Source organism: Fundulus heteroclitus, chromosome 11, assembly GCF_011125445.2.
Source record: "Fundulus heteroclitus isolate FHET01 chromosome 11, MU-UCD_Fhet_4.1, whole genome shotgun sequence".
Classification (NCBI taxonomy): Eukaryota; Metazoa; Chordata; class Actinopteri; order Cyprinodontiformes; family Fundulidae; genus Fundulus; species Fundulus heteroclitus.
The window spans coordinates 4,528,199-4,543,069 of record NC_046371.1 but is presented as its reverse complement, the minus strand read 5'-3'; the positions used below and the strand labels follow the sequence as shown (position 1 = coordinate 4,543,069).

At 40.3% G+C, this 14,871-nt stretch overlaps 1 protein-coding gene across 2 annotated transcripts in view; it reads left to right on the top strand.

Annotated features, from left to right (window-relative positions):
- Positions 1 to 512: 512 nt before the first annotated feature.
- emsy (EMSY transcriptional repressor, BRCA2 interacting) overlaps positions 513 to 14,871 on the top strand; it is a 32,721-nt gene continuing 18,362 nt past the window's right edge. For both annotated transcript variants that reach the window (XM_012864353.3, XM_012864343.3), the window contains exons 1-12: positions 513 to 748; positions 3,298 to 3,406; positions 3,508 to 3,607; positions 3,706 to 3,780; positions 4,498 to 4,673; positions 5,537 to 5,692; positions 6,852 to 7,111; positions 8,049 to 8,283; positions 11,390 to 11,611; positions 12,447 to 12,596; positions 12,708 to 12,881; positions 12,965 to 13,101. In XM_012864353.3, the coding sequence (XP_012719807.2) occupies positions 3,301 to 3,406; positions 3,508 to 3,607; positions 3,706 to 3,780; positions 4,498 to 4,673; positions 5,537 to 5,692; positions 6,852 to 7,111; positions 8,049 to 8,283; positions 11,390 to 11,611; positions 12,447 to 12,596; positions 12,708 to 12,881; positions 12,965 to 13,101 (1,791 nt within the window). In that variant the 5' untranslated portion in view covers positions 513 to 748; positions 3,298 to 3,300. The remainder of the gene's footprint in view (positions 749 to 3,297; positions 3,407 to 3,507; positions 3,608 to 3,705; positions 3,781 to 4,497; positions 4,674 to 5,536; positions 5,693 to 6,851; positions 7,112 to 8,048; positions 8,284 to 11,389; positions 11,612 to 12,446; positions 12,597 to 12,707; positions 12,882 to 12,964; positions 13,102 to 14,871) is intronic.

The window sequence follows — 14,871 nt, the reverse complement described above, 5'->3', positions numbered from 1 at the left end:
CTAATGTTGTGCTTTAATTAGCCATTGGTGGAAAATCTGATTAACAGTAAGAAAGGCTTGAAAACAATGGGCTTTGTTTAGTGAAATCAGCTACATTTCAATAATAATCTAATTTATTGAGACGTAGCTATATACACTGCCAATATAGAACTAAAAATAAGAAAAACTTTCTTGAAATTAGAGTATTTTTCCTTGATTTGAGCAGGCAAATGAAATTATTTGCCAATGGAATAAGATTTTTGTACTTAAAATAGGAACAACTCACCTCCATCATCTTATTTCAAGTGCATTATGTCTAATTATCTTTTTTTAGGGGTAAAAATACTCATTCCAGTGGCAGATAATCAAATTTACCTGCTCAAATCAAGGGCAAATACATTAATTTCAAGAAAATTCTACTTTTTTTAGTTCTCTTTTTGCAGTGTGAAGTACCCCAGTAAACGCTGGTCGGTACAGTCGCCTGCCTGTAGGTGGCAGCACCACGCTTGTCCAGCACAACCAGCCCTCAGCATCTTCCGGTGAAGAAGACATTTTCAGGCCAGCCGTTGCAGCCGAACAGTCAATATAAACATTGGCACCTCCGAGGATTTCTGAGCGTTTTTATCAACATAAATGTAGCTTTTTTTCCTGCTCTTTTACTACAGATTTGCAGAATGACGCGGTGAAATGTGCAGGTTTTCTCACTGAGCCTTGATTGTGTGAATTATGATCGTACGGAGGCCTTGATGTCCAGCTAACCTAACGGAAGGTAAGAATTGATTCGGTTCATAGAAACAGTTAGCTGGCTAACCAAACGTCGCTGGTGAAACTGGTTTCTGCTCACATTTAACACATTAGCCTAAGACCAACCTAGGAATCACTTGAAAATATCACCAGATAAGTTTAATAAATCCGTTTTTCTGCGGTTTGCTGCAGCGCAGCGGAGGTTTTGATGCGTTTTTTTGACCCGGACTGCGAGGGAGTCGTTGTTCGCTGCAGAACTCGCCTCACAGGATCATTGTCTTTTAATTAGTTCTGCATCAGGTTTACAATGCAACCCTTGCAGATCACCATTTGGAAATGTGATATTGGTAGCCTGTTGTGTGATTTTGGGCCTAAATGTTTTGTGGTGCAGACGGCTGTTTGGGCCTGGTTCTGCCAGGGAGGCCCGGTTCAGGGCTGCCTTCAGCTGTTACTGACAGCTTAAAACCTGCAGCAAGCACCAGCGTTTCATGGCCAGTTCAAATATTCACAAAATATAACACAAACCAAGATGTTCTGCACTATTACTGATGACATGTACAGAGTTTAATCTGACAGCAGCAGTTATAATGAGGTGGGTTTAACTGGAAGAATTTGGCCCGGGTGGGATTGTGGGTGTTTTAGTCTTTAGATTCATGTCTTTATATTGTATATGTATATATATTTTTTATCAAAGATGAAGTTTATTTCAACCTTTCTGTTTTCCTGACAACCATTGAGCTGCTGTTTTGAAAGTTAAGGAATTTTCTTGAGGCGGTTTTTAGAGACGCACCGATCCGATACCTGGATCGGATATCGGCTCCGATATTTACTAATTAGCTGGATATCGGATGATTGCTGCCGATCCAGCATTGCGATCCAGTCGTTTCTTCTTTTTATTAATATCAAACATAGTGATACATTTACGGCGACATACTCACTTCTATTCTATGTTAGCAACGGCCGTCATGCAAAGCGCGCACTATGATATAGAAGAAAAGCATATTGATAAAATAGAAATCAGATTGATCAATATCGACAATTATCAAAAAATATAAAACATGGCAAAGTATACGATTATTTCATCCAACAGTATCGGTATTGGCCCAAAATGCTCAGCCCAGCTATCGTATCAGTTTGGATCGGAAAAAAACTGAATCGGGGCATCTTTAGTAGTTCTGCTTCGTTTTCCCGTCTGTTGGTCTATTGTGCAAAGACCAGTAGGTCTGGGCAATATATGGAGATTTTTTTTAAAAAGAGATATAAGATGAGACTATATGGTTCATAATGAGATGATCTATCTTACGTGTAGAATTATATTTTTATGTTTTCTAGTAAGTTATTCTTCAGCTGTTTCTCATATTTGTCTACAGCTGTTTGTTAAGCGATGAGCCTGGGAGACATTTGGGATGAAGCTTTGATTCAGAGATGCCTTTTTATAATTACTTTATGGAGAAAAAAAAAGCATATAGACAAATACCATATGTCGGGATTCAGCGTAAAAATATCGATATATAATTTTTTTTGGGTCCCTGTCGCCCAGCCCAACCAACAAGTCCCACTGGCAGTGAACTATATGTTCATCAAAGCTTATTTCCATAAACCTTCATCCACTTTTTACTTCTTATTTCAAAGCACTCAGAGTCTCTGTATGAAATATGACTGCACAATTAAATACATTTGCAATATAATCACAATGAAAAAAAAATCCAAATCACAGAGCTCTTGAATTTTTGGCTATGCAACAATTAATGGATAAGACACGTCCTTTAGGTGTGAGTAATAATTTAATTTAATTGCTTTATTGTCCCCCATGGGTGAAAATACGTTTCTTTGCAACCTATCAAGAGAAATAAAGACATGGGAGACAGGTTCACTGAGGGCATGATGCCTTTTGCAGAGAAAAGAAAAGGAAGACAGTGGGATGGGTTTGCTCCACATGGGAGGGAAGAGAGTTGCAGCAAAGAGATAATCTAGTTTTATTATTTGTTTGAGAGTTTATATAATCATACTTTTTACCAGAAACGTTCAGGAATCTCACCACAGCATTAATTAGCGGTCAGACTGTTTAACACATAGACTTGTTGATTGGTTTCACTTTATGTTTAACAAGGATCAATGTCCAACTCAACAAGCTGTTCTATTTAATAATAATATTCTGATTAATAAAAACTGTTACAATTCTTGTTTTAAACAGTCCTTGTTTTTGTTGCTTTGTAGTTAATGCAGAGAAAGGTCAAAATTAATTTGCAATTACGGATGAAATATATTGCAATTTAGATTTTTGGCTAAATCGTACAGCTCTAGTCTGAATTAGATTCAGGTTAAAATTAGTTCAAGGCAGCATTGAGAAGAAACATGTACAGCAGAAACTCTTAGCTGCTTTCTAAACCTCAATTTTTAGGAAACCGCAGCTCTGGGTGCGACGTTTGTAAGCAACGTTTCTTTCTCTGAAACCTTCTAATCGGTAAAACTCAAAGACATCGGAGGCTGCGATCTTACAGAGTCGGTTCCTGTTGTCTTCCTGGGGTGTAGTGATTGGATGACTGACCTCTCAGGTGTCCGTTCTTCCCTCAGCCAATGATCCAACTGGAGAAACCAGTGCTGACTGGCACCATGCCGGTGGTGTGGCCCACCATCCTGGACCTGGGGCGGGACGAGTGTAAAAGAATTCTCCGTAAACTTGGTAAGGTGGACAGAAAAGGAAAAGGGAAACAATTACTAACAGTACTACATGAAGCAGCTTTACTCTGTGTCAACCTCTTCATTTTTTTTAAATTGTTGCAGAATTGGAAGCGTACGCTGGAGTTATCAGCGCCCTGCGAGCTCAGGGAGACCTGACGAAGGACAAGAAAGACCTCCTGGGAGGACTAACTAAAATGCTTGGGTATTTACTTCATGCACCTTCCAAATGTTGCACATTTAAAGGGAAAAGGCAGAGTTTGCATAGATTTAAAATGCTTTTGTTTGTCCTCGTTCTACAAGCATCTCAACGGAGCGTCATCGAGCAGAGGTCCGCAGGGCCGTTAACGACGAGCGCCTCACCACCATCGCCTATCAGTGAGTTCAGATCTGTGGGAGCTTGGAGTGTTTCTCCATTCCAGTGGAAGTTCAACACAGAATAAGAGTGGGCTGATCATTGGACCCAATATATAATAAAACAAACGCGCATGAGATGTCTTAATGTGTTGAGAATTACTACAGCCGTCAAAAAAGACGTGTTAAAAAGCAGCATATTAATATCAACGACACGGTTCCCACAGTCTTTAAAGGTGTGGGTTTTGGGTTTGGTATTTTCCAGGGCTGTATACGTATATAAAAATAGAAAATAAAACATATAAAGCTGTTTGTTATAAGAATCCTCCGCTTATTCCATTTTTTTCTGGGGTAAAATAAATACCTTTCGATTCAAACTAAAATGCTTTGCAAATAAAGGATGTTCCTGTGTGAACCTCTGCAGCCAATTTGTGAACAGTAACTGTTTATTTTAATAATTTGACAAAACAAATGTAATATTGTGCAGAAGAAGACTTGTAAATAAATCATAAACCTGTACGTAAACGCACTAAAACATCTTTCCCTCCATCAGTTCCTTCCTTTCTGTCAATAGTTGGTGATTTCAGTTGAGTTGTAGTTTCTTATGTTATTCTGAATCTTTCTGTTTTCTTCTGTATGGCTGTTTTTCCACAGATTGACACATTTTTATTTTATTTTAAACAGTGTTAAAATGGAAACAACTGTGGCCTGTCACTCACTGCTGCTCTGCCTTTTTCCCAGCATGTCCGGCCCCAACAACTCGTCCGAATGGTCCATTGAAGGACGGCGACTTGTTCCCTTGATGCCGAGGCTGGTGCCTCAGACGGCCTTCACGGCCACGGCCAACGCTGTGGCCAGTGCCACAGCCAATCAGAACGCCTCCTTTCTGTTGCCGGCTGAAACGGGAAACAAGGAAGGTAAAAGAACAGGGAACCTCTGCCGAATCCGTCTTCTGTTGTTTCTGCTCCGACAGTCAGGCAGAAAACTTTGAGGGGAACTAAAACTGTGTTTTTTTTTTATAGGGCTGAACGACTTTGGAAAATAATCTAATTGCGATTTTTTTTTTTTCTTAATATTGCGATTTAATGCGATTTATTCTTTTTTTTTTCCAGTTTAATTTATCATGTGTTTTAAAATGTATACAAAAACAAATCAATTTGTTTCCTCACCATGTGGATTAGTTGCTAAAAGACCCACAGCATCTAAACTCAGAGCAGAAATTATTGCGTTCTGCCTACAATATATTTCAACCAAAATTTCAATTTTGACTTTTCTCTGCATTAACCACAAGCAACAAAAATGGCCTCTAGATAAAGATGTTTGTAAACAAGGACTATTTTAAATATGAACTTTTAATGTTTCTATTGATCAGAATATTATTCAAGAGAACAGCTTTTAATTTAATTGGACATCAATCCTTGTTGAACATAAAGTGCAACCAACAAGCAAGTCTATGTATTAAACTGATTGACCAGTACTTAATGCTTTGTATGATTATTTAAACTCTAAAACAAGTAATAAAATTAGATTATCTCACTGCTGCAACTGTCTTCCCTTCCATGTGGAGGTAAACCCACTTTAAACATTTTACCAACACCTAATGGACGTGGCTAATTCACTAATTGTTACATAGCCAAAAATTGCAGACCTCTGCGATTTGGAAATTGCGTTTTTTTAAATCACGATTATATTGAAAATGCGATTAATTGTTCAGCCCTAGTTTTTTAATTCCTGCATGTTAAATAAATATGTTGCTTTTTATTTTATTTATTTTTTACAGTGGTTGTTTGTTACTCCTACACGAGCACCAGCTCTACAGCCACCAGCGCCACGGCATCAAGCGGAGGCGTGGGAACAACGGTGAAATCTCAGAGACCGGCCAGCCCGTCATCCAACGTGGTGGTGCTGCCGAGCGGGAGCACCGTCTACGTGAAAAGTCAGTGTCCACCTCCAGTCCGTGTGAATGCTGTGCGCTTACGACCTCTGAAGCAGTAGAATCTAAAAACCAATTATCTGAGCAAAGAAATAACCGTTAATGGTGGATTTGTTAGGACAGAGGTCAGGTAGCGTAAACCTGAAGTGAAAGCCAGAATTCTCCTAAAATCACTTTCAAGTTACTCCTGAAGAAATCCGTCCGTCAATGCGCTCTGTGGTTTTTGCCCAATTCTAACTTTACATCTTTATAAATATCTGCAGTACATTCATTGTAAATATTTCTATTTGTACTTCATAGATGAATTTAGAACATGGAAAATCTGTAGAAATTCGGTTTTGCTCAGTTATTTTTCGCCCTTAGTGCACATGCAGATCAGATTAGAAGCTCCTTGTTTCATTATTTAAATTTAATTATAACAACAGCAATAAGGAAACTAAACTTAAAAAAAAAAATCTTTTAGTATCTTATATTGAAACCTCTTAGAAGAGTCCACACACAAGAGTGATCAACAGAAATATTTAGTAAAAATGCTGTGACTGACCTGCAGGGGGCACTAGAACCTTTCCTAATTCTTTGGGGAAGTTTTTTCTGCCATAATCATAAATCTGATTGAATTTCTTCTATTTAAACTTACTTTTAACAAGACTGAAACATTAAAGAGTTACACCACAGGTCAGCAACCTGTGGCTCTTTGGACCTTCCACAATGGTTCTTAATTACTTTGGCTAAAAATTATGAAGAACCAACGATTTGTTTAAAATAAATGTATAATAACAAATTCAGTTTTTAACTGTTTTTCTGTGGAATAATTGGGTTGAATTTCCACAACAGAATGACAATAACCAGTGAGATTTATTGGATCTATTTTTCTTGTAATCAGGTTGGAAACTATGTGCTTTTATATAATCTCCACAAACATCAACAACCCTCAGAAAAAAATTTATCCATCCTCTTTTTGCTAAAGTTTTATGTTTTTCCTTCTTTTAAAACCAATAAATAGAAATAAAACGGCGGTTCTTTAAACACGCCAAAAAATGTCCGACAGTAGATGTTTGTCTGGGGCCGTAAAAATATCGATATATGAATATATTGAGGCCCCCAGAGGATCACGTGATCCTTGGTGTCAGAGCAAACTTGGCTTATTGGTTGTTCCTCGCAGGTGTGAGCTGTTCCGACGATGACGAAAAGCCTCGCAAACGAAGACGCACAAACTCGTCCAGCTCGTCCCCGGTGATGCTGAAGGACGTCACCAAGATGTCCCCGCCGGTATCCAAGAACATCACGGTGCCGGTGAGCGGCAGCCCCAAGATGAGCAACATCATGCAGAGCATCGCCAACTCCCTGCCGCCTCACCTGTCCCCCGTCAAAATCACCTTCACCAAACCCACCATCCAGACCACCAGCAACGCCACGCAGAAGGTGAGCGCCGTTTCTGTTCGTATGGCTCAAAGATTTTCCCCACATGGTTAAACAGATCCTTTAGCTATCAGGCTCCTCTCCTGTGGAACCAACTCCCAGTTTTGGTCCGTGAGGCAGACACCCCGTCTACTTTTAAGACTAATCTTAAAACTTTCCTTTCTGACAAAGTTTATAGTCAGAGTGGCTCATGTTACCCTGAGCTATCTCTATAGTTGTGCTGCTATAGGCTTAGGCTGCTGGAGGACATCAGGGTCTATTTCTCTCTCTCTGCTGAGTTCTCCTACTGCTCTCCAGTTTTCATTGTTTGTTGTTATTTCATCTTAACTTTTTGATCTCTGTCATTTTTCTCTTCATAGAAGGTACACCTGGTCTGGCGTTCTGGTAGCTGTGACATCATATGGGGAGGCAGATCATCCACTATTACCATATAAGATAGAAAGTACTCCTGGGTCAATGTGAGCTTCTGTGCTTTCTGTGTCTCTGCTCTGTCTTCTCTAACATAGAAAGTACTCCTGGGTCAATGTGAGCTTCTGTGCTTTCTGTGTCTCTGCTCTGTCGTCTCTAAGCCCCAGTGGGTGGAGGCAGATGAGCGTTCACACTGAGCCTGGTTCTGGTTCTGCTGGAGGTTCTCGTCCCTGTTAAAGGGGAGTTTTCCTCTCCACTGTCGCTTCATGCATGCTCAGTATGAGGGATTGCTGCAAAGCCATCAACAATGCAGACGACTGTCCACTGTGGCTCTACGCTCTTTCAGGAGGAGTGAATGCTGCTTGGAGAGACTTGATGCAACCTGCTGGATTTCCTTAGAGAGGAAACTTTCTGACCAACCTGGAGGATCTGATGGAGTCTGACTTTGGAAAGAGCCTTGAGATGACGTGCTTCATGAATCAGCGCTATATGAATAAAATTTAATTGAATTAAACCTCTCGTGTTTCACCAGGTGATCATCGTGACGACTTCCCCCAGCTCCGGCTTCGTACCCAACATCCTGTCCAAGTCTCACGCCCATAGCGCCGCCGCCATGGCCAAACTGGGCTCCACCTCCATTCTGACGACCCCCACCCAGAAACAGACTGTGGTCTTCCCGGCCAGCTCCACCACCTCGTCCAACACCGTAGCTGTGACGACGGTGGTGTCCTCTACTCCGTCGGTGGTGATGTCCACTGTGGCCCAATGTAGGTTGTTCTACTTGGATTTACTTGCTGGACATAAACCTAGAGTAGCAATGCACCAATCAGGCTTTTTTTTTTATCAGGCCAGTACCAAATTTTCGGATCACTTCTAAGGATTATGAAACTCAGCACAATGCTACTACCGTATGTTTCGGACTATAAGTCGCTCTGGAATATAAATCGCATTTATTTAGAAATTTATTTCACACAATCCAAGACTGAAAACTAACATTTAATCTAGTAAGGCAATTTATTCAATTACAGAACTGCATCCACAACCGGCTAAATACCATGGAACATACCTGGGAGGTTGAATGGAGTAAATTAGCACAACAAGCCAGCAACTTCAACCGGGAAAGTTCTCCTCAGAGCATTTCGGTCTAATTACGCTGAAAAGAGTCCATGAACATAACGATGCTACATGCTAAAGCTAACAGTACGACACGGATGTTTCAGAGTAACATAAAGCTCATGTGCATCAGAGAAGTTGTAACCCGCCCTGACAACAGAGCTGTAAGCTAGCGCTAGCTGCTATTAGCTTCATGGACAGCCCAGTAACAGGTTCTGTCTCGGTCTGGTTCCTTTGCTCTGCTGCGTGAATGCAGACTGAAACAATTAAACAACATATGTACACGTGTCAGTCTTTGTTGTTTATTTATAAGTTAATGTTTTAATACATTTTTAAGTGGTACAGGAGCAGCATATAATTTTCACAAGCCTAGAGCGCCTTCTTGTGGCTATAGACGGGAATACTTACTACTTGGCTCATCTTGGTCAGTATGAATTAACATTTAAAATCGATATATAAGTCGCACCTGACTAAATTGCAGGATTGGCCAATCTATGAAAAAAGTGTGGCCTATAGTCCGAAAAATATGGTAATTTAATACAGGTGGTTTGCACCAATCTGACTTCTGTGGGCTTCGGGTTTTTCCAATTTCTCGTTTCTTTGAGGTTTAACCAGCAGATTAAGTTTTTTGTTTCTAAATTAGATAAAATAGCTACGTGATCTTTTAGCTTCGAATCAAACAATTCAATTCAATTCAATTCAATTTTATTTATATAGCGCCAAATCATGAAACATGTCATCTCAAGGCACTTTACAAAGTCAAGTTCAATCATATTATACAGATTGGGTCAGATTATACAGATTGGTCAAAAATGTCCTATATAAGGAAACCAGTTGATTGCATCAAAGTCCCGACAAGCAGCATTCACTCCTGGGGAACCGTAGAGCCACAGGAAGAGTCATCTGCATTGTACATGGCTTTGCTGCAATCCCTCATACTGAGCAAGCATGAAGCGACAGTGGGAAGAAAAACCACCCATTAACGGGGAAAAAAACCTCCGGCAGAACCGGGCTCAGTATGAACGGTCATCTGCCTCGACCGACTGGGGTTACAGAAGACAGAACAGAGACACAACGAGAGAAACAAAAAAGCACAGAAGCACACATTGATCTAGTAATCTGTTCTACATTAGATGGTAGTAGCGGGTGATCCGTCTTCTCTGGATGATGTCACAGTTAACAGAACGCCAGACCAGGTGTACCTACTATGAAGAAAAAGAGAGAGAACAGAAAGTTAAAGCAGAAATGACAACACATAATGCATAATTGAAGAACAGTAGAACTCAATATAGTGAGAAAATTAGATCCTGATATACTCCAGTAACCTAAGCCTATAGCAGTAAAACTATAAAGGTAGCTGAGAGTAACATGAGTCACTAGTTATAATTTTTGTCAAAAAGAAAAGTTTTAAGCCTAGTCTTAAAAGTAGACAGGGTGTCTGCCTCACGGACCAAAACTGGGAGTTGGTTCCACAGGAGAGGAGCCTGATAGCTAAAGGATCTGCCTCCCATTCTACTTTTAGAGACTCTAGGAACCACCAGCAGACCTGCAGTCTGAGAGCGAAGTGCTCTGTTAGGAACATACGGGGTAATCAGAGCTCTGATATATGATGGAGTTTGATTATGAAGGGCTTTATACGTTAGAAGAAGAATTTTAAATTCTATTCTTGATTTAACAGGAAGCCAATGAAGGGAAGCTAAAATTGGAGAAATATGATCCCTCTTGTTGATTTTCATCAGAACTCTTGCTGCAGCATTTTGGATCAGCTGAAGGCTTTGAACTGCATTTTGTGGAATTCCTGATAGTAAAGAATTACAATAGTCCAGCCTTGAAGTAACAAATGCATGGACTAGTTTTTCAGCATCACTCCTGGACAGAATGTTTCTAATTTTGGCGATATTCCGGAGGTGAAAAAAGGAAACTCTGGAAACCTGTTTAATGTGGGATTTAAATGACATGTCTTGGTCAAAAATAACACCAAGATTTTTTACTTTATTACCAGAGGCCAGGTTAATGCCACCCAGATTAAGTGATTGGTTAAGAAGTTTATTTTTTGAGGACTCTGGCCCAAAGATTAAAACTTCGGTCTTGTCAGAATTTAGAACAGAAAACAGAAAAATAAATCATCCCCATTAATGGGGATTCCATCCATCCATCCATCCATTTTCCGAACCGCTTTATCCCTCATGGGGTCGCGGGGGTGCTGGTGCCTATCTCCAGCGTTCACTGGGCGAGAGGCGGGGTACACCCTGGACAGATCGCCAGTCTGTCGCAGGGCAACACAGAGACAAACAGGACAAACAACCATTCACGCACACACTCACACCTAAGGACAATTTGGAGAAACCAATTAACCTAACAGTCATGTTTTTGGTCTGTGGGAGGAAGCCGGAGTACCCGGAGAGAACCCACGCATGCACAGGGAGAACATGCAAACTCCATGCAGAAAGACCCAGGGGTGTACTTGAACCCAGGACCTTCTTGCTGCAAGGCAACAGCGCTACCCACTGCGCCACTGTGCAGCAGTGTTCTTAGTTTTGATGTAGTTAAAGTTAAAGAAAATATAAAATAAGAAAATTAGATTTTTAACTATTTGAAAAAAAGTTGATTTTAAAAGGAGAAATCAAGAAAGACTTATTTTAATAGTTGAGTTAAACTGAACCACGGTGTTCTGCGTTCTTTGATAGCAGTGTTTATAAATATAAATGCAGATCAGCTGCTTCTAAAATGGTCCTCATTAAAGCCTGGTGGTCCTTCTAGGTGCAGCTTCTGCAGGAGTGAAGGTTGCTTCAGCGAGACTGCCATCGCCAAAGACCCTGGTGGGCTCCCCCACTCAGATCCTGGCCCAGTTTCCCAAACAGCAGTCGCCCAAGCAGCTGCAGCAGAGCTCGCCGTTAGGAGCGTCGGGTATCAGTCAGGCCCAGACCTCCACCACCACGCCGCCAGGAGCCAAACCCACCATCCAGATCAAACAGGAGTCCGGTGAGATGTTAACTTTTCTCTTTTTCTCTTCTTTCCATATTCCTATCTCGATTTTTTTATTTTATTTTTTTTTATTTCACCTTCCTTTATTTCACAAACTATTCCTCTTTCTTCTTGTCTCTCTGTAGATATCTTTTTATTTGGCAAAAACATTTTATGCGCCTTTTTGGCTTGTATTCAATTTAAAATAACATAATTTTTTTCATTTTTATGAAAGTAATATATCCTGTATTCACATTTTATTAAAATTACATTTTATTAAAATGAAAATATTTATTTCTTTGATTTCTTTTATTAAAATGAAAATATTTATTTCTTTGATAGTATAAAGGTATTTATTCAATATACAATATTTACATTGTGATTAGATTTTATTTCATGAATATGTACGGTCAAATTTTATATTTTATTAATCGTTGTAATATAAATACTCCATATTATTTATTTAGCTGATATTTTTATTAAAATGTTACTATTGTTATTTTCTGATATTTCAAATACATTTTTGAAACAAAAGTATGTATTTTAATATATTCCGAAATATTTTCTTGAATAAATTTGTATATATTCTGTATAATTATTGGTTAATTTATATAATTAATGAATAAATAGTTATTTACAAATTAATTTAATTGATATTAACACATTTTTTATTTAAATATAGTCCATCTTAAATGTATTTGCATAAATATTATCTCATATTTGTGAGTTTTATTTATTAGTCTACTTATTTAACTGATGTTTATGTATTTTCTCATGTGTATGTGAACATATTCTCAGCTATAATCTGTGCAGCGGTCTGTCTGTACTCAATCACTGCACTTTGCGTCTCCAGGGGTGAAGATAATCACTCAGCAGGTACAGCCCAGTAAAATCCTGCCCAAACCGTCCTCTGTGGCTCTGTCCAGCAGCAGCTCGTCGCCCATCATGGTCGTCAGCAGCAACGGCACCATCATGACCACCAAGCTGGTCACGCAGCCCACAGGTCAGGCTCCAAACTTTCCACTCATGCAGCCATCTTTAGATTTATGTACGGCTTTTAACAAAGAGAACGAACCCAGAGATGTATTTACTGACGTTTTATCTCTATGTGCAGCCACCCAGGCAACTTACACGAGACCCACAGTAAGTCCCAGTATTGGCGCCAGAATATCAGCCTCCAGTGGAGGGACCACCTACGTCAAGACCACCAGTGGCAGCATCATCACTGTGGTGCCCAAGTCTCTGGCCACGCTGGGTGGGAAGATCATCAGCAGCAACATCGTGTCTGGTGTGTTTACGTTCTCCTGCTTCGACGTGTCCGTCAGCTTCCTCTTGGGCTCAAAAGTGAAGTTGTTTCTTCTTCTGCTGTAGGCACGACGACAAAGATCACCACCATCCCCATGACGTCCAAGCCCAACGTGATCGTGGTGCAGAAAACTACGGGCAAAGGAGCGACCATCCAGGGACTGCCGGGCAAGAATGTGGTGACGACGCTGTTAAACGCCGGCGTAAGTCAACCGGTTCAGAGCCGTGAAGCTCCTGAGTAAAGAAAAATTCAGTTAAACAACTAGAGACGATATCCAAAGCATCTATTCTGGGCTTCTCGGCTGCAGCACCAGAACTTCCCATTGAGCTTGAGGACTGCAGATGAAACCTTTTCTTCGTAATATTACTCTAATATAAAGTGAAACTCACTCAAAAATCCATTTTTTTCTGCAGATCAGCTGTATAAACCGGGACTAAAGGTGCTTCTTTGACGTCTTTAAATTTCCATGTGAACTCATTTAGTTCTCCGTCTTTGTCTCAGTGCTGCCCTCCCAGGAAAGCATTTTAGTTTTCATGCTAAAAATAAAAACTGCCCTCCTGTGGCAGCTAAAATTAGTTCTTCGTAGAAGAATGAGCCAATTTTCCAATTACTGCAGTTGTTGCTGCAGTTGTTGCTGCAACCGATTTTTAGGTATTGAGGCAAAAACTAATTTCATGTTGGGCCGGGTTGGTTTGGGGAGCGTTTGTCCCTTAATGCATGAAGTCCTCATTTTAAAAAGTCCATTTCGTATTTATTTGGGTAACCATTGGTTAAACAAATTAATTTTATCTGAAACATTTCAGCGTGACAAAATAAAGCAGAAGCGGCTCTTTTCAGGAACCGGATGGTGTCACTGTGCAGATGACGGTCTGAAAATACCAGCTAGATGATTTATGCCTTTTAAGCTATTTATAAATGGAAAAACAATAATAGCATGTTGAGTTAGCCGCTATGCAAATAACAATCTAAGCCGGGCTGGTTCGGGACTTCCTGGAAAGCCTGGATTTACGTTTCTCCTCTCCCTGTTTTGAATGCAAACAAATTACGTGAGCTATTTAGCATTTCTACGTTGTCTTTACTGGGGAATTTCACGAAGAGATACGTTCAGTTCTTCAGAAAGCCCCTAACGTTTGGCAGACTGAAGCCTTCCTGTGGAATCTGGTTATTCTCCCGGGTTTGGGTGGGGGGGGGGCGTCATCCATCAGTAATAGCTCAGTATTGTCAACTTTACCCACTTGTTTATTTCTCCCGCTCTCAGATCCTCCGCGGACATTTCACAGTTACAGACGGGGTTAAGATAATTAATGGATGTTAATCAGAGGCTGGCCCCCGTTTTCTGTCCAGCAGCTCATGTTGGAGCACTTCCTGCTTCCTGCTGCTGACAAGCTTCATGGAGATGCTCATTTCATTGGTTCTTCTTTTGCCACGGTGCTGCTGTGCTTCATTGGGCTGCAAACCGGCCTGACCAGAACCTCGTAGAGAATCTACGGGGTTCTGGTCCAGAGGAAGATGAGGCACCAGAACCAACGATGCAGATGACCTGAAGGACGCAATCAGAACAGCTGGGCTTCCTGAACATCTCAGCAGAACCACAGGCTGATCGCCTCCATGCTGCATTGATGCAAAAGGAGCCCAGACCACCAATCAGAGCACAGAAATTAACAAACTTTTTTTATATCCGTTAAAAATATCCTTTCTTATTGATCTGACGTAGTTTTATAATTTTACGAGACTGTGAATTTTTGGGTTTATACTATCTTCAACACGTTTTCATCAAAAATTACAGTAAAGGCTTGAAATATTTCACTCTGTCTGATAAATCTATCTAATGTGGGAGTTTTACTTTCAGTATTGAGTGGCGGAAAGTATTGAACTTTTTCAAAGCGTAAATCTCTGCAGGAAACTAGAAGCTATAGTTCTCTTTTAAATAAATACAAATTTTCTCCCTAAAGGTTGTAGCAGCACAAATATA